Here is a 22,740-nt window from a genome sequence, read left to right on the forward strand (position 1 = left end):
GTTCCAGCCTCATCGGTGCAATATGAGCCGTAGTGTTTAAACAGCTGAAGACGAGGATCTATCACACTCAGAATATTACAATTTGTTTGACCATCGATGAGAGACAATGAGTCAGTCACATTCATATTCATTACAGGAAGTTTTCCAGAATAATGGGTTAAATGGAACTTTCAAGCAGGTGTCAGAGACGGGAACGTCCCAACCAAAGCCGGATTACGTCGGTTCGTCGTGCAGCCTGAGCGTCAAAAATGTGTCCTATACTGTGAGGTGAGAATACAACATTGACATGACATGAAAGCAGTGAAATGGGTGATTGTCTTAATTCACAGTCTGTGACAGTTATGAAAACTTTAGCACATGGTTATTGGTAAACCATTAAGGTTTTAATTAACTGACACTCTCTTCAAACACATATATTTTTTATTTATTTTTTATTTCCAGCACACTCTAAATGTGCTCAGGGGCTTCTTGGGTTTATTCTGCTAACAGACAACTGCACCTGATACATGTATATGACCAGACAGCTGTTGTACTTTAGCACAAATGTCAATATTTTGTTTAGTTTTCTAATGCACATACTTTTAATATACAAATTGACATGCAGTTAAATTTAGTTTTAAAACAGCCTTTTTGGACCCCTCCAGTACAACTTGAAACTTTGAAAAGATCACAATTAAAAAATTTAAAATGTATTAATCTGAACAGAATGTATAAAAATGCTTTTATTGGCTGAATTGCTATATATATATATATATATATATATATATATATATATATATATATATATATATATATATATATATATATATATATATATATATATATAAAAATCTAGCAAATCAAAGGCCAGATTTATCAAAGTTATCAGCATATTATAATCCTTAAATATGCAATTGACATGAAACAATCAGCGAATAAATTTTCAAATTCCATAAGCAATCTGACATTTTCTCATCAGCTGACTTTATCTTTGGCAATAATTGTTGGGTTATAATTTCTTTTTTTATTAATCTTTGTTATTTCATTGAAGTTTCAAACAAACTACTGGCAAACTGAAAACCTCTTCTTGTGGCCATTTCATAAACATTTCTTGTTTGCTTGTGTGTGTTACAGTGAACATGTAGGACCCTGGTGGGACCTTTCATCTTTCAGAAAAAAATGGACAAGACAAATATTGAATCAAGTGTCATTTCATGTGGACAGTGGGCAGATAATGGGAATTCTGGGGAATTCAGGTAAGTGACTCAAAAGGCAGTATAACTATTATTATATGAGTTATAACACATTTAATATCGGACCCCACAGCATGCCATAGTGATGCAGTCTAAATATTTAGCTACAGTATGAGTTCATTTGTGTATTTCACAATGATATATTGGAATAGTGAATGGGGAAATTTTTTTCTGTTTATTTTTGAGAGCTTGACCACCTACAAAAGAAGCAGTAAAAATAGGCTATTTAAAAAATCATATTCTCACACATCTTTCCATTGTTGTTCACTGTACATTCATTATTAAGACTGTAAAAAATTTATTTAAATGTCAATGTTGTATATCAAAAGGGTAACCTAATGATCAATAAATCTTTCTCAAGGTTCAGGAGGGACCACTTCATTCTTTTCGGACAGAGAGTAAATTTTACTTGAGTAAAAGTAGAAAAGTATTGAAGAATTAAGCACCTTAAATCTGATCTGATTTAGCAATAATTCCAGCCAGCATTAATCAATAAGAGTGCCGACATTTAATATTCATCTTCTAATACATTTTGTTATATTACCAAAACTTATTATACTATAATTAAAACATTAAACTTCAGGATACTAAAATAACAGTCTTAGTTACTGATAATTTAAGCATGCAAACAAGTGAACAAAATTAAATGATTAATAAAATGAAATAATGAATAAAAATGATTATAAAGTATTTTCTCACAGATCTTTCCACTATTGTATTGTTATGACACTGAAATTAATAAGCAGTGAGCAATAAAATGAGCCATGGTTATTATAGTTAACTCAGACTAAAATTAAAACAATTTTAAAGAAGTAAAAAAATAATAATAATTTTTACTTTTACCACTGACATAGAATATATATATATATATATATATATATATATATATATATATATATATATATATGAACATTTTATTTTAACTATTTTCCAATGCAACTTTTCTCCTTTTAATTTAATTTAACTCGATTTACTAAAATAACTAAAACTAAAACTGAAATAAAAATAAACAAAAACTATATAGACATAACAGAAACTACAAACAATGACAAAAACACAGTGAAACTAGTAAAACTTTAACTATGGTAAAATTAAAATATAAAGATGAAAACTGATTCAACATATAAATAAAAACTACATTATTGTCTCAGTGACTATAAAACTGTAATGAATAAGGGAATTTATTATGTAAAGCGGATTACATGTAATTTCTTTAAATGTCAGTGTCATATTATATGATATCATATCAAAAGGTTAATAAGCTTGCTGATGTCTTTCTCAAGGTTCAGAAAAGACCACTCTGTTTTTGGATGACGTTCTCTTCAGTTTTATTGGAGTAAAAGTACAAAAGTACTTACTGTTGTTCACTACACATGCATTATTAAGACACTGAAATTAATAAGCAGTAAGCATCAGAATGAACAAGGCAATGTATTATATAAAGCAACTTACATTACGTAAGAAATGAAAATATAATTTCTTTAAATGTCAATGTCATACGATATATCTAAAGGTTAATAAGATTACTAACTACAGATGATGGGAGTTCTGGGGAAGTGTGATAAGAACTTGTGAGGCAGAATAACTATTATTATATGAGTTATAACACATTTAATATCGGACCCCACAGCATGCCGTAGTGACTATGAGTTATAACACATTTAATATCGGACCCCACAGCATGCCATAGTGATACAGTCTAAATATTTAGCTACAGTATGAGTTCATTTGTGTATTTCACAATGATATATTGGAATAGTGAATGGGGAGATTTTTTTCTGTTTATTTTTGAGAGCTTGACCACCTACAAAAGAAGCAGTAAAAATAGGCTATTTAAAAAATCATATTCTCACACATCTTTCCATTGTTGTTCACTGTACATTCATTATTAAGACTGTAAAACATTTCTTTAAATGTCAATGTTGTATATCAAAAGGGTAACCTAATGATCAATAAATCTTTCTCAAGGTTCAGGAGGGACCACTTCATTCTTTTCGGACAGAGAGTAAATTTTACTTGAGTAAAAGTAGAAAAGTATTGAAGAATTAAGCACATTAAATCTGATCTGATTTAGCAATAATTCCAGCCAGCATTAATCAATAAGAGTGCCGACATTTAATATTCATCTTCTAATACATTTTGTTATATTACCAAAACTTATTATACTATAATTAAAACATTAAACTTCAGGATACTAAAATAACAGTCTAAGTTACTGATAATTTAAGTGTGCAAACAAGTGAAATAAAATTAAATGATTAATAAAATGAAATAATGAATAAAAATGATTATAAAGTATTTTCTCACAGATCTTTCCACTATTGTATTGTTATGACACTGAAATTAATAAGCAGTAAGCAATAAAATGAGCCATGGTTATTATAGTTAACTCAGACTAAAATTAAAACAATTTTAAAGAAGTAAAAAAATAAAAAAATTTACTTTTACCACTGACATAGAATATATATATATATATATATATATATATATATATATATATATATATATATATATATATATATATATATATATATATATAAACATTTTATTTTAACTATTTGCCAATGCAACATTTCTCATTTTAATTTAATTTAACTCAATTTACTAAAATAACTAAAACTAAAACTGAAATAAAAATGAATAAAAACTATATATACATAACAGAAACTACAAACAATGACAAAAACACTATGAAATTAGCAAAACTTTAACTGATTCAACATATAAATTAAAAACTACATTGTCTCTGTGACTATAACACTGTAATGAATAAGGGAATTTATTATGTAAAGCGGATTACATTACGTAAGGATGAAAATATAATTTCTTTAAATTTCAGTGTCATATTATATGATATCATATCAAAAGGTTAATAAGCTTGCTGATGTCTTTCTCAAGGTTCAGAAAAGACCACTCTGTTTTTGGATGACGTTCTCTTCAGTTTTATTGGAGTAAAAGTACAAAAGTACTTACTGTTGTTCACTACACATGCATTATTAAGACACTGAAATTAATAAGCAGTAAGCATCAGAATGAACAAGGCAATGTATTATATAAAGCAACTTACATTACATAAGAAATGAAAATATAATTTCTTTAAATGTCAATGTCATACGATATATCTAAAGGTTAATAAGATTACTAACTACAGATGATGGGAGTTCTGGGGAAGTGTGATAAGAACTTGTGAGGCAGAAAAACTATGTGACTATGAGTTATAACACATTTAATATCGGACCCCACAGCATGCCATAGTGATACAGTCTAAATATTTAGCTACAGTATGAGTTCATTTGTGTATTTCACAATGATATATTGGAATAGTGAATGGGGAGATTTTTTTCTGTTTATTTTTGAGAGCTTGACCACCTACAAAAGAAGCAGTAAAAATAGGCTATTTAAAAAATCATATTCTCACAGATCTTTCCATTGTTGTTTCATAGTACATTCATTATTAAGACTGTAAGAAATGTATATGCAGCATAAGAATGAACAAAGCAATGTGCTATGTAAAGCAACTTACATTATGTAATCCTGAAAATATAATTTCTTTAAATGTCAATGTTGTATATCAAAAGGGTAACCTAATGATCAATAAATCTTTCTCAAGGTTCAGGAGGGACCACTTCATTCTTTTCGGACAGACAGTTAATTTTACTTGAGTAAAAGTAGAAAAGTATTGAAGAATTAAGCACCTTAAATCTGATCTGATTTAGCAATAATTCCAGCCAGCATTAATCAATAAGAGTGCCGACATTTAATATTCATCTTCTAATACATTTTGTTATATTACCAAAACTTATTATACTATAATTAAAACATTAAACTTCAGGATACTAAAATAACAGTCTAAGTTACTGATAATTTAAGCATGCAAACAAGTGAACAAAATTAAATGATTAATAAAATGAAATAATGAATAAAAATGATTATAATGTATTTTCTCACAGATCTTTCCACTATTGTATTATGACACTGAAATGAATAAGGAGTGAGCAATAAAATGAGCCATGGTTATTATAGTTAACTCAGTCTAAAATTAAAACAATTTTAAAGAAGTTAAAAAATATATATATTTTTTACTTTTACCACTGACATAGAATATATATATATATATATATATATATATATATATATATATATATATATATATATATATATATATATATATATAAACATTTTATTTTAACTATTTGCCAATGCAACATTTCTCCTTTTAATTTAATTTAACTCGATTTACTAAAATAACTAAAACTAAAACTGAAATAAAAATGAACAAAAACTATATAGACATAACAGAAACTACTAACAATGACAAAACACAGTGAAACTAGTAAAACTTTAACTACGGTAAAATTTAAATATAAAGATGAAAACTGATTCAACATATAAATAAAAACTACATTATTGTCTCAGTGACTATAAAACTGTAATGAATAAGGGAATTTATTATGTAAAGCGGATTACATGTTATTTCTTTAAATGTCAGTGTCATATTATATGATATCATATCAAAAGGTTAATAAGCTTGCTGATGTCTTTCTCAAGGTTCAGAAAAGACCACTCTGTTTTTGGATGACGTTCTCTTCAGTTTTATTGGAGTAAAAGTACAAAAGTACTTACTGTTGTTCACTACACATGCATTATTAAGACACTGAAATGTACTATATAAAGCAACTTATATTACGTAAGAAATGAAAATATAATTTCTTTAAATGTCAATGTCATACGATATATCTAAAGGTTAATAAGATTACTAACTACAGATGATGGGAGTTCTGGGGAAGTGTGATAAGAACTTGTAAGTCAGAAAAACTATGTGACTGAGTTATAAAACATTTTAATATCGAAGCCCACAGCATGCCATAGTGATGCAGTCTAAATATTTAGCTACAGTATGAGTTCATTTGTGTATTTCACAACAATATTGTAATAGTGCATGGCGTAATTGTAAGGAATGTTTTTTTTTCTGTTTATTTACTTAGAGTTTGAGAGCATGACTACTAACAAAACAAGCAGATTTTTTCATGTTCTCATCATGTTCTCACAGATGACTATTATTCTTTGTCACATGCATTATTAAGGCACTAAATAAGCAGTATTCAAATGAACAAGCAATGTACTATAGAAACCAACTTATATTGCAGTTAAAAAATAAAGTTGAAAATATAATTTCTTTAAATGTAAGTGGCATATGATAATATATCAAAAGTTTAATAAGCTTACTGATGTCTTTCTCGAGGTTCTGGAAAAACCACTCTGTTAGATGCTATAGCAGGACGAATCGGGAATTCTGGAAAACTCCTTGGAGAGGTTTTTGTGAATGGAAGAAAGCTGAAAACAGAGCAGTTTCAAGACTGTTTCTCTTATGTGCTCCAGGTGAGTTGTTTTTTTGTTTATTTGTTTTTTTACTATGAACATAATAAGAATATAAATATCAAAATATAAAATTATGTGACAACTTAAGAATAGTGCAGCTTTTTAATTTGTACTGATCTACAAATAAGCAAACATTTTATTATATTACAAAAACCTATTATACCTACTAGCAAAAGATTAAACTTCAATATACTAAAATATCATTTTAAGTTCTGATAATTCAAGTGTTGAAAGAGGTGAAAATATTAACCATATATAGTATTTTAAAAATGAAGATAAAACAATTTGTGCAAATGTGTGGTCACAAAAAGTATTAAAATACAATGTTTTCAAACTTAAACTCTGTCCCCTTTAGAAATTAATTTCCTAGAATCAGTCATCCATCCCAGCCTTGATTTTAAGTGATTTTAACAGAAAATATCACAATGGCCAAAATTATACAGTAGAATGTATAATACATTTACATCCACAGTGCACTGTAAATGTGCATGTCAATCTAAATCTCACAGGCAACATGTGACTGTAAAAATTGTAGAAAGTATATATTGATGAAAAGCAATGGTTTAGTTCACTAAAGGTCAAGTCTGCCACAACCAAACTTAAACAAATACAGTAAAGTTTGCAAAAGAAAAGTTCATTTGTAGAGTTAACTCTGAAATTAGCCGTTACACATGAGCTCATTACATTATTCTTCTGAGCTATTCATGTGCATCTTCTGGAAAATTAAATAAGTATGGAGAGACGGCCATTATTGCATTTTTACAGATTTAATTTAGATGCAAAGAAGCTATATATCTAGTCCAGTAATTAAAAATGGTCTTTAACTCTGTGAACTTTTTTTTTTTTTTTGCACAATAGTAGGGTTATTGTATCATTGCTTCTAGTCCAATTTCAGCAGCGTGAACTTCACAACAATTACAGATACAAACAGACACGCCGCACAAACCCCACAACCTTCTGACTCATCTTAAAAGGCATAGATAAACATAATACCTGAACTGAAGATACAGATAAGAATTTAAACTTAGGAGCAAAGTTTACAAATTGTGAAGTGTTGTAAGTGTCGATAATGTGCACCATCATGCATTTACGGCTAAATTAAAGCACATGTCCTCTATCCATTGATACATGCACACTTCACATAACAACAGTTTGAATGCTTATATCGATTTTTTATTCTCTCAGAGTGACAGTCTCTTGAGCTATCTGACTGTGGAGGAGACTCTGACATACACTGCTCAGCTTGCTTTGAGAAAACACTCTTCTAAGGCCATACGCAAGAAGGTGAGCTCGTTCCCTTCACAGATAGTTGTCACATCACCACAGATATGGAAATATGGACAACAAAAATCGATTAATCGACAGATATCTCAAATACCTACAGATACCTTAACTTTCCTGAAGTTATGATGGAGACATGATTCATATTTTAATAAGCTGATCCCTGTTTGATCCATGTTAGGTAGCTGCAGTCATGGTAGAGCTGAGTTTGGGACACGTGGCTCACAGCGTGATTGGAGGCCGCATTTTCCCTGGCATTTCTGGTGGAGAGAGAAGGAGGGTCTCCATTGCCAGCCAGCTGCTTCAGGACCCAAGTGAGATGCCCTCTGACCTGCCCGAGACTCGTTAATAATAACCCATAACAGTATAATAGTTTGTTTATGTTTATGGTACAAACACAGTGTAGTGTGTGTTCATTTCCTTGCTTGAACGTAATAGAGACTCAATTTTATTTAAATCCAGTGACCAGCACAGCGACCCAAAGCCCTTCAAAGGATTATTTAGGAATGAACAAATGAGTGAAAGGGACTGAAGTAGAATATTAAAAGTGGCTGACAGGGTTATCACATTATTAATATTAAGCCGAGGTCTATGAGGGTCCCTTTGGATCCTTTATCTGGGTCTCGTGGGACCGTGGACTATGGATTAGTCGAGCCCACTCCAAACTGAACACAAACCAGCAATTATAAGTGGCTTTCATCTGCCTTCTCCAATCAACCAGTAAATGAATTCATCAGCCAATTAATTTGGCTCTAACTTTAGACAAAGGAGAATTCAATTAATCGCTTTAATTACTTGAATTAAGAAGACACTCAAAGTTTTCTCTCATAGGACACAAAGTGGGCTTTGTTAAAAGTTTCTCATTTGGTTTCTTTCTTCTACTGTTTTTCCTGTTTCCGGTATGTCCTGGCAGAGGTGATTCTCCTGGATGAGCCGACCACAGGACTGGACAGCATGACGGCTAATCAGATCGTGGTGCTGCTGGCTGAACTGGCCAGAAGAGATCGAATCGTCATAGTGACCATCCACCAGCCCCGTTCAGAACTTTTCAGGGTGAGCAGACACAGTGGAAGCCTGTGAAACTCATTCTGCTGAAGCACTTAACTGTAAAGATGGCCATTGCAGTAGCTGATGCTCAGGGCTGGTAACCTGAAGGCCTATTATGATAGAATTATCTTAAATCACTGGGGTATATTTTTTAACAATAGATAAAAAAAACATTGTAGGGGTAAAAATGATCAATTTAACTTTTATGCCAAAAATCATTAGGATATTGAGGAAAGATCATGTTCCATTAAAATATTTTGTACATTTCCTACTGTAAATATATAAAAACATAATTTTTGATTAGTAATATGCATTGCTAAGAACTTCATTTGGACAACTTTAAAGGCGATTTTCTCAATATTTTGATTTTTTTGCACCCTCAGAATCCAGATTTTCAAATAGTTTTATCTCGGCCACATATTGTCCTATCCTAAAAAAGTCAGCTTTCAGATGATGTATAAATCTCAATATCGAAACAAATTGATGCCTAAGACTGGTTTTGTGGTCCAGGGTTACATATTTTACTTATTCTTGAGTCTCTTCTGGAGAAATGGACCAAAAATGTTGATGATGATAAAAATGTTGGTTCATATAAAATTACATGTGTGTATGTATATATATATATATATATATATATATATATATATATATATATATATATATATATATATATATATATATAAAATAATAATAATGAAAAAAAATTACTTGTCAAAATTGATGAAAAAAAAGGACAAAAACACAAAAGCAACAATAACAACATAACAGCAAAAAATTAAGAAAAATAATAATAATTCAATACGAACTGAATAATGTGGGTTCACATCTTTTTCACATGCTTTTTAAAATAAATAGTCTAGAAAAATAACAACAAGCAACTAGAAAAAAATAAAAGCAAAAAAATAAATTAAGAAAATCAGCAACAATAGTAATTAGTAATTTAATACAATTATTTAAGAGGCTTTAAAAATACTTTACTCAAAAGCTATATATATATATATATATATATATATATATATATGATGAGGATTTTAAACAAGAAGCTAAATAATTAATAATAATAATAATAATAATAATAAAGCATGCATGTCTATCTGGTTTTTGCCTGTATTTAAAAAATAAATAAAGAAAACTATAAAACGGTAACAAGAACAATTATTTTTATTCACTACTTCAAACAGATCAATAAATACTACACATACAACAAACATATTGCTTATGGTCAGTTAATGTTAGTTAACACAATAACTAGCATTAACTATTGGGTCCTTTTTGTAATGTATTACCCTAACAATAATTCAATAATACAATGATGTAAAAGACTTTAAAAAATATTTTAGTCAAAAACTAACTTGTAAAACACTTTCACTATTGTGCATATGAAAACAGTGATATCAAATTAGCATATTTTACATTAGGTGCAGTGAATTGTGCATGAAATATAACATGAGTTGTGATAGCCCACTTGATACAAAGTCAGATGACTGAAAGCTATATAAATATCTGCAGATCTTTAACAGAATAGCAATCATGAGCCGAGGGGAACTGGTGTTCTGTGGGGAGCCTGAAGAGATGGTGGATTTCTTCAGCAGTTCTGGATATGAGTGTCCTGATTACTGCAACCCCTTTGATTTTTATGGTACGACTTTTGAAGTTGCCTCAACACCCATCTTAATGCTTGTATATAAATATATATATATATATATATATATATCATAAATTGTCCTTTTTTATTTGATAGTTGATCTGACCTCTGTGGACACACGCTGCAGCGAGAGAGAAGCCGCCACCTACAGCCGCATGCATGACATCACGTCAGCCTACCAGAACTCAGAGATCTATAAAAACATGCTTGGAAGGATCGAGCAAAGCTGCCAGAGAGCAGACAAACCCATCATCCCATTCAAAAGCAAGGAGTCTCCCAACTGCATGTCCAAACTGAATGTCCTCCTCAGGTAAAACTGTAGCTATGACCCTGACTGTCACAATCACCAGCTCTCCACTCCATTGCCACTCCATCCTGGACTCCATTTCCCACAATTCTTTGCCTGTTCTCATCTGCTGTTTGTCCCTCTGCCTTGTTTGTTGTCATGACACTGACTTTGAATCCTTAAACCTTATTTCCAGAAGTTTTAATGAAATGACACTGTAAAGAGTGAAAATATGCCTTAAAAGAGCTTTTTCTACCGGACCTGACCTTTAAAATGTGTTTGGTCTGTGGTTCATTTAGTCATTTAAATCAAATGTATTTATTTAGAGGTTACCGCATGAAGCACTTTTGATGCATTTCCTTTTCTCTTACACACACACAGACGGACAGTGCGAAATATGTCTCGTGACAGGATGGGCATTCTCATGCGCCTCTCTCAGAATCTCATTTATGGCCTCTTCATTGCATTTTTTGTCATGAAACTGGATAAGGATGTGACTAAAGGTGCCGTGCAGGACCGAATTGGCATCATCTACCAATGTATGGGTGCTTCACCTTATACTGGGATGCTGAATGCAGTGGCTTTATGTGAGTATCTCATCCACAGTTAACATAACTCAAAAATATCTCTGGAGCCAGAGGACATATTCACTGTTGAGTATTTTCCTTCTTTTAAATGAAATACGACTAATTGCAGGCATGTGCTTTTGGACACAGGTATTGGAACAGACAAAGGAGAAAAAATACTTATGCAAACATATTTGTAAAATAATACAATGAAATGAAATAATAAATTATATGAATAAAAAGCTAATTCAGAATATTAGTAAATTCTATAATACTATATTTGCGATATAAGTCAGATACATATTTAAGTCGTTGCTTTAGAGGAATAATTCCAGTCAGTTATATATCAGTTCCTGGCTGATAAGAGATCACATCTCACAAATTGCTCCAGCATGCCCATGATTATTGCTTAACCTTGAACTTAGAGGACTTGTGATAACACATAATTGTTAACACAAGACATGTCTGCTACTGTATTTTCACTTTCATGCAGTTTCAATTATATATATTATACAGTATATATACATTTTTTTAAACAGTTCCTGCTTTAAGAGCCATCGCTGACCAGGAGAGTAAGGATGGCTTGTACCAAAAGTGGCAGATGTTTCTGGCTTACATCATCCATATCCTGCCCTTCAGTATTATCAGTGTGTTCATCTTCACCTCTTTCTTGTACTGGTGAGTGTGGGTGTGTTTGTGTGAGCTACTTGAGGTCATCAGAGCTCGGGTCAGGGTAACTACAGTTCAGATCTAAAGGGTAATGTCCTCAAAATCTTGTCCTCATGCTGTTTCTCTGTGTGTGGTTTGGTGTTTCAGGACTGTTGGCATGAACCCAGATCCTATGCGCTTCGTGTGTTTTTCTGCCGTGGTCATGGTTCCTCACATCATAGGTGAACTTTTAACACTGGTCTTGTTGGGGGTTGTTCAGGACCCCAATATGGTCAACAGCGGGGTCGCTCTTCTCAATATAGCTGGAATCATGGTGGGATCTGGATTTCTAAGGTGAAGAAATGACTTTGATTTATTCAACATTGCCATAGTGTGCACTGAAGGCATTATGTTCTGCATTATAGATTGGATAATATTTTCATCAGTTACATACAGTAACATAGTATTTCTATTTTTAAATCAATGCACAATGTCAGTATATTAAAGGGATGGTTCACCCTAAAATGAAAAATAGCTGAAAATGTACTCACTCTCAGGTCACCCAAGATGTAGATGAGTTTGTCTCATCATCAGAATAGATTTGGAGAAGTGTAACATTACATCACTTACTCACCATTGGATCCCCTGCAGTAAATGGGTGCCGTCATAATGTTCAAACAGCTGACAAAAACTTCACAATAATCTACAATTTGGCTTTAATCCATCGGTTAATGTCTTGGGAAGCAAAAAGCTGCGGGTTTACAATAAACAAAACCATAAAGAAGTTTTTAACGTAAAACTGTTGCTTCTGGCCAAAATAATTCTCCAGTTGAAGTCTCATATGAATCAGGAGAGAAATATGCACATATCAAGTCAAGCACAAACAGTCCAAAACAGTTCTAACAAATATGTTTTGACAACGGATGATGGATTTTTTCTTTTCACAAATGTTTTAGAATTTGAACTTTTGTGGTGTTTTGGCCAGAAGTGACGGTTTGAAGTTAAAAATGTCTTGATGGATTTGTTTATTACAAACATGACGCTTTTCACTTCACAAGACCTTAATTGATGGACTGGATTCGTGTGGATTTTGATTTGTATTTTTTTATCAACTCTTATTCTGAAGGCACCCATTCACTGCAGAGGATCCATTTGTGAGCAAGTCATGTACTGCTAAAAGTCACCAAATACTTTCTGATGAAGAAACAAATTTAGATTTTTTTATTTGTTTTTTTTTTTTTACGATAAACTTCATATGTTTTCTCCTTTTAGGAGTTTTAAACAAATGCCTGTGGTGTTCCAGTGGTTGAGTTATCTAACCTTCCAGAAGTACGGCTGTGAGCTCCTGATCGTCACGGAGTTCTATGGCTTGAACTTCACCTGCAGTAAGAACAATCATCTTCTTCCTCAATCTATTGCATACTTCTAATGGAACCCATGACATGACTTGACAAGCACAGTTTCTGTATTAATGTCTTTCTTGTTAAATTAAGAACTTGACGAGAGACATATTGATGTTGCCAGTAGTTTCTAGTTTACATCTTTACCCACAGCATGTCTGATATCATCAATATTATTGGACTGTTTTACCAAATGAAATGTGCACATTTCAAAGGCATTTATCGGCTATTAGTCAAAACTAATAGACAAGGAATTTACTTTTGATTTTATGTTATATAATGCATAAGCTGTCCTCACAGATGTCCTCTGACTAACCATTCCTCTCACTCAGCACCTATAGCGGGCTTGCCAGGATCCTGTCTGGTGGACAGTGGGGATATGATCATAGATCAGGGTTATCCTGGAGCTCTCTCGCGTTACACACAAGACTTCCTCCTGCTCTACGCCTTTCTGCCTGCACTTGTGATACTAGGCATCATCAGCTTCAAGATACGTGACCACCTCATCAGACGCTAAGCTTCTGAGTGTGTGCATGTGTTGGTGTGCCTGAGAATGTTATGTTAGGTTCTTTATTTTGTATATAGAATATCTCTAAATCATAGTAGACGATATCCAGAAAACCTCAACATGAAAGCTGAATCCATCAACCTTTTCCATAGTTGTTGATCAAATTTCTCCAAAATGCAATGTACCATTACTGTTTGTGGTATACATCATAATTTCTAATGTGACTGTAAATACTATATTATATGCAATAAATGTTTAATAAAACATGTACCTGTTGTTTTTAGAATGAAATGCCATTTACAGCATTTAAAGAAAAAGGCCACTTCATACCAATGATTGTTCTGCGTATTTTCATCCACATGTGAATGTTTCATATGAATGCTTGTATTAATGTTTAGATCATATTTTCATTTAACAAATGTGCATGTTCTGTCCATGTTCTGTCACTGCAGCATGACAGACTACATTTTCATGTGAGGAAAGCTAAAGTTATTATTTTTGGTTATTTGTATAACAAGATAATTATGAAGATATACCCTGGTTTTACTAAAAATAAACCCATAACCATAGTTTGAGACTGTGGTTATAAAAATGGTAATTAATCTGTCAAAAAAAAAAAAAAAACATTACTATACTTTTACTATTTTTCAAAAGGGCTCTTTACCGAATACTATTGAAACATTTTCAATCCAAATCTATGTAGATAAAAATAAATACTGTTTCAAAATATCTATATTTGTCCTTGTAAACTTCGCGTGGAAAGAGAGAACACTTCGGGGAAAAAATGGGAATAGAAAAGAAAGTTGAAGAAATGAGGAAAAACTCAATTCCCCATAATGCACTAGATGTCTTACATCATCAAACAGTGACGTTACCCCTCGCAACGGTAATCAAGCGTCTCCTTCATTCGACAAGCGTCAGTACAGGACTAAAATAAAACAAAACTCGTATCTCCGATGAAACCAGACGTAAATTATTTGGGCTTTTTTTAAACAAAGAGTTATAATGCCTAAAATAAGGTAAGCGACTGTTTAAGCTACACAACATTGTTGTGCATTTCGATGATAGTTAGCTTACAAGCTAATGTACCCAGAGAGATAGAGATAGAGATTCGAGATATTGCTTTAGTAAACATGCAGATGTTGCTATTAAGATCATGTTGTCTTGTAGCTCGGATACTTTATGGGACATTGCTGCAGCGGAAGTGCGCAGCAGGGAGAGCAGGACTGATGAAGAGGATGAGGATGAAGAGGACGCGCACTTTCCCACACAGAGAACAGTCTTCTTCATGGGCAGTAAAGCAGGGGTCAGTTATGCGTATCCCTGCAACATATCACTCCAAACACACAGGCCTAACGTTACCTGAAATCTTTAGAATTTGACCGTGGTTTAAAATGTATGTGCTAATCCCAATGTAACATTTTACATTGCATCTCTGTTTTAGGGCAAGACAACAATATTACTGCGGTTTCTTGATCGGTGGGTTTAAGAGCCTGTCATACTGTACATCTGAAGTTCTTAAGGGTTTTGCTGTCACCTCACATCATGTTTCTGTTTTACCCTTTAAACCAGAGATGAGACAGCTAAACCTACTCTTGCACTGGAGTACACTTTTGGTAGACGTGCAAGAGGGCATAACACGGTATGAATATTGTCCTCCTCAGTTTGTTATATGAATAAAAAATGAATTTCCTTTTTAATTTATATATAAGAGTATATTTTCCTCCTCTCTACAGCCTAAAGACATCGCTCACCTGTGGGAACAGGGAGGAGGAATGTCCTTATCAGACCTAGTGCAGATTCCCATCACGGCTGACAATGTCAGGTTAGATCCGCAAACACTGCACTCACTTAAATTGTATTCAAATTGAACTGAGGTCGTATACATGAAGTTTATAAAAAAGAATTAAATAAATATTGTAAATTTATATCTCACTATTCACACTTTTCTTTTCAGAATTGCAAAGTTTTTTTTTTTCTTCTCACAATTCTGGTTACATTTAAAAACATATATGTAATTTTCACAACCTAAAAAATACTTAAAAACTAAATTAAAAAACTAAGAATTGTGAAATGTAAACTCAGAATTCTGAGAAGAAAAGCCTAAAATGTTAGATATAAACTTCCAATTGTGTGACAAAAAAACCTGAATTGTGAAATAAAAGTCACAATTACGTTTTTCTCACAATTCACAGTTATTTTAATTTAATATTTTTATTCTGTGGTGGAAACTTTCATAAATGTTGCAAATGCACCAAATACAAATAATTTGTGCTTGTTTTCACAGCTCTTTGTCTGTAGTTCTTGTTTTGGATCTGTCTAAACCTAATGTTCTTTGGGAGACCATGGAGAAGCTGCTTGATTCAGCTCGAAGTCATGTGGAGAAAGCGTGTGCCTCACATCAGAAGACAGGAGAATCCAGATCCGGCAAACAACGAGTCCCACGGGTCCTCCACAAGGACTATCCGGTGTGAGAGAGTAACAGAATTGCTAAAAAATGAAGCTTGAAATTGAATGCGTCAGTCTATTACATGAAACAGTCTCTTTCCAACAGGACAGAGAGCTCATAAGCCCTTTCCCCGTTCCTCTTCTCATAGTTGGAAGCAAGTTTGACATCTTTCAGGTAAAATCTAACTATTTCCAAAGCATTACTTTTTTTTTTTCTGCAGTAGTCAACTCTTGGCTGTCCGAATCAAACATCGAATGATGTCATTCAAGTCCTTCAAAATTGCATAATATTATATTCATCAATAACAGTCTATCTACATTCTATAGGACTTTGATTCAGAGAAGAGAAAGGTGATTTGTAAGACTCTACGCTTCATAGCCCACTTCTACGGAGCCTCATTAATCGTAAGACCGACTTCATACTACAGAATTTCAGAATGCAGTTTGAAAATGATCATGGATTATAACCTACAGAAATTTGTAGTTTCAAAAAAACCATAACTGAGGAACATTAAACTGACATCAGCCTTCTGTGGCATAAACAAGCTTTATAAAATCACTCATTTAGCATTTCTGTTTCTCTCTAGTTAGTGTTATAATTGTATGCTGTCCTTCTCTCCATAGTTCACCAGCAGCAAGTCTGAAGCTACAATGTCTAAAAGCAGAAGTTTTGTAAATCAGCTGGCATTTGGGACTGAAAGACCGTATGAACCCTTCATTATCTTCTTGTACTTCTGATGTGGGATATTCTTCATTACTAAATAATAAAGTCTTGTTGTTTTATTCTTCCATTCTGTTAGAAAGTCGATCTCTACTGACCCCAGCAAACCTCTGGCAGTACCAGCTGGCTTTGACTCCCTCAGTCAGATTGGTAAGATATGCATTGTGGTTTTTTAATTGTTAATAATGTAAAAATTTGTTTGTTGCATATAGTTATTATTATTGATATATTGCTATACATTCAGTTTTTATTTCCTCTAAAATGCACAATTATAAACACAACTAAAGCCTAAGTATAATGAACTATATATACAATTTGTATGTACTCCTATATGTAGGTGTTCAAAATATTTTGAATGCATTCATCTTCTAGGCCCGCCTGTAACCTCCGATGTTGATATCGGGACTCTTCATGCCAGAAACCCCATAGACCTTTGGAAAAAGGTTTTTGAGAGGGTTTTCCCACCTGAGGTACAGTTTCCTGCTGTGTAAACAATGATAATGTTTAAATAATGTCTGCCTGACCCCTGACCTTTTTGTCTTCAGAACATCAAGGAACGTAAGGAGCTGAAAGATCCTGCCAAAGACCCCCAGTACAGTGAGCCCCTTATAGACTCTATCAGAGCTCAGAAAGACCAGGTAAAAGAATTATTGTCACTGTAAAATCACCCTTCAGCAAATGTTTGTCTTCTAGTAACCTCTAGTCATGCGTGTGTATATAACCCTGCAGTAAAACTCGCTCATTACTGTAGTCATTAACTGATCCTCCAGAGTACAGTATGTGACTGAAAGTTACCCTGTACCTCGCTCTCACTGCCCTTCAGTAGTTTCTCAGTTACTCTGATTCAGGCTTAGTGATTGCAGTTATCAGGAAATATGTGGCAAAGGGTCACTATTGCAGTTTAATCGCTCCGATTGCAGTATAGCATGTTCAACTATGCTATTATGTAAGATTAAAAAAATATATAATCTTATTTATATGATAAATTATTCATATAAATATAATTTTAAATGATAAGAATATGATAAATTATATATATCTACACAGTGAACAACTTTTAACAAGTTTACAGCATGTTTATAGTTTTTAGAAAATGTAGAAATCTGATTGACTGCGCTTTAGTTAAACTATGAGGTGCACAAATGCATTAAATGTATTAGAGAAGAAACATTGCATTGTTTTTTGTTCTTAGGAGCTGGAGCAGTACAAGAGAGAACAAGCAAAGTCATGGAAAAGTTTGGCTCTGGATCCATAGACTTCATTCAAAACCCTTTAGAAGACCTACATCTATATTAATGCATTGTACTGGACTTCATCCACTTTCAATTGTGTACCATAAAGAATGAAATGTCTCCATGTATGAATATTGCTATTATGTATAATGGTAATATGGCTGTCCTGTAGTGTGGCTAACCTTTGTAGCTCATATTGCTTTTTTGTAGTTGAATACAATTTGGAGAATGCATTTTATGAATGAATTATTAAATGCATTATTTTGAATATTGCCCTATCAAAGCATCCCTTGAGAAATATCAAATTATTTCAGCTGTATACAATACACAGCTCAACTCTGAAATTAAACAAAAACTTTTAATATGCTGTTCCCCCCTTTATTGAGAATATGCAAAATTATGTAAAAAATAAAAAAAGTGCCGTAACAATTAAATGAATTGAAACAAAAATAAATAAAACATACATTAAAAACAACAAAGAAAAAAAAAAACACTGATATGATACACAATGTGTAAACCACAGGGGAAATCAATGTACCAAGCACTTCATCAGGTTGTTTTGTCAGAGGGGAGTCCCACTGGAAAGGCATCTTGTAGTGAGTACAGCGGGATTTAGTGGTGTCCCAATCTTTTAAGTGCCCTGAATTGACTACTTCATTTCACATTATTCCTCTGATGTGCAAAATGAAACCATATTACAATGAATCGAGTCTTGTCATCCTCAAAGACCGAAAGACTAAGCTGAGAATACTGGGCACTTAGTGACATCATACATGTAGAAAACAAAGAAAAGCCCACTGAATGTATTCTGTCAGGTACCAGTCTGCACTATAGTCTAAGTTTACAGTTACACAATTTTCTTTCAGAAATATTCTTCCTACAGGGCTCCTAAAGAAAGGCCAGTTAAGTGGTTCAGGTTTACACCAACAGACAAGAAACAGAAGGAACAGGTAACAGTAATGAGAAGGTGGCTAGAATGGTCTCAGAGTATCATGAAGACAGACGTCTGTCTATGCAGAAATGTTAGTACACACACGCTTGTAGTCATAAGGCTGATTCAGCTGTGCTGATCGAAGTAGCATAATGGCAAAAATCGATTTAGCCAGGGTGCAGTTTACCAGTCCATTAGTGCATGCCTTGTATTTGTCTGCAAGTTCCCTCTCTTAATATTGTAGTAATTGAAAACTACAAAATTGCAGTATGCAAAGAATCGCAGTGGACATTTCAGTTTCCAATGATACAAATTCAATACATGAAAAAAAAAAACCTTATTAAGCTAATTCAAAACAGCTTGAATGCACAAAATGTAACATTTTCCAAAAATTACAGTTATCTAAATAGACACATTTCAAAATACAATTGCTGAGTTTGCGCATAGCTGTGTTCAGTTTGGTAAACTACAGAACGTTTTGGTGAGCTCAGAGGAGAGCAGACAGGCACTGGAGTTGTTTTCTTAAGTTCATGAGGGATACGTCTGCCAGTTCATTGGGCTTGGATGGCCACTTGCTTCCGGTCACATGCAGCTGTCTGTGTTTTGGTGCGGTTTTGCTTAGTTGAGCTAAGCAGTCAGTCCAGATACACCGTTGTAATGCTAAAGGTTACAAAACGGGATAAAACAACAAACAGACCTCATACAGAATCCTGTAGAAGGGCACAGTACATTATATCTACACATTAAAAGATCCATTCGGGAACAAGTTACAGTATTTAGTTTTATTAATCCAGTTTACTAACAGAAAGTCTTTTATTTGCTAGCGATGGCACTCTCCTCTCTTGTGGGGTGTGAGCGGCTGAAGTTGGGTCCTACACTGGGTCTCTCTGGGCTGGTTCTGATCGTTGTTGGCGGCTGAGGGGCTCCGTTACTGGGCAGAGGTCCCCATGTGCTCTGAGACCCAGGACTGCTTCTGGGTTTGGTGGTGGTTGGACTTGTCAGGCCGAGGCTGGTCAGAGCGTCAAGGGTTCCATCAGGGTCCACCATCACATTTATAACTGCAGGGACAGAGAAACGCATCAGAAAATGTGAATGTGTATGTATTTTGTTTTGCTAATCCTGCATACTTATTTAAATTAGACCAAAAACATCACAAGTTGACAATGATGTTACAGTCAGAAAATATTGAATTATATTATCAAATTAAAAAAAAAAAAAAAAAAGGTATAGTACAGTATATCGAAAATAGAAATGTGCTGCATCAAATGCTTGTGGACAGTTTAGAAGATGATCAAGGCAAGCTAAATTTAGCTGCATCGTGCTGCGGTTTCATTTAGTGCAGACGTGGTTTAAGTCTTACCCTGAAGCTGTTTTTCTACCCTCTTCAGCTCTGTCAGTATAGATGAAATTTCCTGAATGGCATAAAGAATAATTAGCAGAAGTACAGATCAATATCTGTTACTGTAAGACATTCAGCATTTAAAGGGATAGTTCACCCAAAAATGAAAATGACCCTATGATTTACTCATGCTCAAGCCATCCGAAGTGTATATGACTTTCTTTTTTCGGACAATTCCAATTGGAGTTTTATAAAAAAAAATATCCTGGCTCTTCCAAGCTTTATAATGGCAGTGAATGGGTGTTATTTTTCAATAGTTTAAAAGAAGTCCAATTAGGTTCATCCATCCATTATATAATGTGCCCCACAGCTCTGGGGGGTGAATAAGGGCCTCCTGAAGTGAATCCATGTGTTTTTGTAATACATGCATACATGAGAGAGTGGCGTTCCAGCGGATGACGCAGGATGTAGGCATAGCCTAAATCTGATGAGAGTATGCTAGTCTCGCGAGAGGATGTTGTATACAAGAGCAATGGAAGCACAGTTTCCTTTGTTTAGCAAAAGTACTATATTAAAAATTATTTGTTTAATATAACTCTGATTGGATTTGTCTGAAAGAATAAAGTCATACATTTAGGGTGGCTTGAGGGTGAACTTTTCCTTTAGAGAACTTACCTTGTTTGTAGTTTTGGGAAGTGGAACTTCATTGTCCTCACAGAGTTTCCTCTCAATATCATCCCAGTTCCTGTCTTTGTCTTTGAACAATATCCTTTAAATAGTGAATAAGAATCAATATTAAAAATTTGTCTTTTAAATGTTACAAATAGTTAAACACACACACACACACACACACACACACACACACACACACACACAGATTACATTTATACAAGATATTTGATCTATTAGCAGTTACAGTTTACATCAAAAATAAAAAAAAATGTAAAACTGTAATATAATCTGTGAGTTCCTATAGAAAACCATGTAAAGTGCATTTCAAAATTCACTGAAATGGAGGAACCACTAAATAAAATTCACTGAAATTAATGGTTCCACAACTTTCAAGAACAGTATGTTCTTAAAAAGATTTTAAAGGTCAAAAATAATTTTGATTTCAGTCCTTATATTGATTTTGTATTTTATTTAAAGCATTTGGATTTGTGTATAAAAGTAATGGATATATTAATAAATGAATTATAAAATGACCGTTTATGTCATTTGGTTTAATGCTCAACACAGAACACATCTATGACTGACCTGATTTTGCCAGCTGTTTTATCTACAGACTGTCGGATTTTAGAAGACAGTTGTGAAACCGACGTCAGCAATAAACTGTCCAGCACCGCCTGCAAAAGAACAACCAGCAGTCTATAACAACCGTGTCATTCAATAATTAACCAAACAAACAACAGTGGGCAATTAAACTGAATTACATCACATCAATACTCACACACCAGGCTACACTGAACAAGACATTCTCATCTGGAGCCACTGAAGTCCGCTGAATCATTCACTTAACATACATTCATAAAGACCTGAAAGATCAGGTACATTTCATGAAGTTAAGTGGTTGTTCATACCGGTCTCACCTCATCCCGGTTCCAGGTACGTCTGCGCAGGGCCGCCTGAGGGTCCACGCTGTCCGGGGCCCGGGGACGAAGCTCCACTGGTCTGCCATTGATCTCTGAGGCTTTGGTATGAACCACAGGGGGAATCTTCTTGAAGTTTAGACTTTCATCAAAAACTCTCTCAACCAGCTGCAGAAAAGGAAAATTAACAACAAAGTTATTGAGAACAATCACCTTGTAAACTAATAAACATCTTGAAAGTAAGGCAGCGAGGTGTACCTCCTCTTTGGTGTCGATGGCGGAGCCCGGTGTGGTCGCGGCTGTGCTGACCGTGGTGCTGGGCGCCGTGCCGGAGGAACTGACAGAGTCGATCTCACCTGCCACGTCATGGATCTCTCGTGCCAGGATGGCCAGGTCCTTGGCCAGGTCCTGACTGATTCTGCGCACACAGGGAAATAACCTGTAAACATTGAGATGGGTGTCTAGACTAGGGGTGCACAATAACACAA

At 33.7% G+C, this 22,740-nt stretch overlaps 3 protein-coding genes across 12 annotated transcripts in view; 2 read left to right on the plus strand and 1 right to left on the minus strand.

Annotated features, from left to right (window-relative positions):
* Positions 1-106: 106 nt before the first annotated feature.
* abcg5 (ATP-binding cassette, sub-family G (WHITE), member 5) lies at positions 107-14,260 on the plus strand. Its single transcript, XM_052613304.1, has 13 exons — positions 107-267; positions 1,114-1,235; positions 6,475-6,611; positions 7,797-7,895; positions 8,074-8,206; positions 8,806-8,945; positions 10,449-10,578; positions 10,681-10,894; positions 11,252-11,457; positions 11,976-12,114; positions 12,253-12,438; positions 13,357-13,469; positions 13,817-14,260. The coding sequence occupies exons 1-13, from the start codon at positions 107-109 to the stop codon at positions 13,999-14,001; spliced, it is 1,965 nt and encodes a 654-aa protein (XP_052469264.1). The 3' UTR covers positions 14,002-14,260.
* Positions 14,261-14,862: 602 nt separating this feature from the next.
* dync2li1 (dynein, cytoplasmic 2, light intermediate chain 1) lies at positions 14,863-18,757 on the plus strand. Its single transcript, XM_052613316.1, has 13 exons — positions 14,863-15,011; positions 15,163-15,298; positions 15,437-15,471; positions 15,565-15,634; positions 15,729-15,817; positions 16,280-16,460; positions 16,547-16,615; positions 16,768-16,845; positions 17,065-17,144; positions 17,241-17,311; positions 17,534-17,631; positions 17,707-17,799; positions 18,354-18,757. Exons 1-13 carry the CDS (start codon positions 14,998-15,000, stop codon positions 18,414-18,416), a joined length of 1,077 nt encoding a protein of 358 aa, XP_052469276.1. The 5' UTR covers positions 14,863-14,997; the 3' UTR covers positions 18,417-18,757.
* The window catches only part of cep170aa (centrosomal protein 170Aa), a 42,918-nt gene continuing 38,927 nt past the window's right edge, over positions 18,750-22,740 (minus strand). For 5 of the 10 annotated variants that reach the window (XM_052613313.1, XM_052613312.1, XM_052613308.1 and 2 more), the window contains 6 exons: positions 22,511-22,691; positions 22,244-22,420; positions 21,921-22,009; positions 21,339-21,432; positions 20,685-20,736; positions 18,750-20,382 (listed from right to left, as the gene is read on the minus strand). In XM_052613313.1, coding sequence (XP_052469273.1) covers positions 20,138-20,382; positions 20,685-20,736; positions 21,339-21,432; positions 21,921-22,009; positions 22,244-22,420; positions 22,511-22,691 — 838 coding nt within the window. In that variant the 3' untranslated portion in view covers positions 18,750-20,137. The remainder of the gene's footprint in view (positions 20,383-20,684; positions 20,737-21,338; positions 21,433-21,920; positions 22,010-22,243; positions 22,421-22,510; positions 22,692-22,740) is intronic. The other 5 variants (XM_052613310.1, XM_052613307.1, XM_052613315.1 and 2 more) reach the window with 3 other exon arrangements.

Source organism: Carassius gibelio, chromosome A13 (genome assembly GCF_023724105.1).
Source record: "Carassius gibelio isolate Cgi1373 ecotype wild population from Czech Republic chromosome A13, carGib1.2-hapl.c, whole genome shotgun sequence".
NCBI lineage: Eukaryota > Metazoa > Chordata > Actinopteri > Cypriniformes > Cyprinidae > Carassius > Carassius gibelio.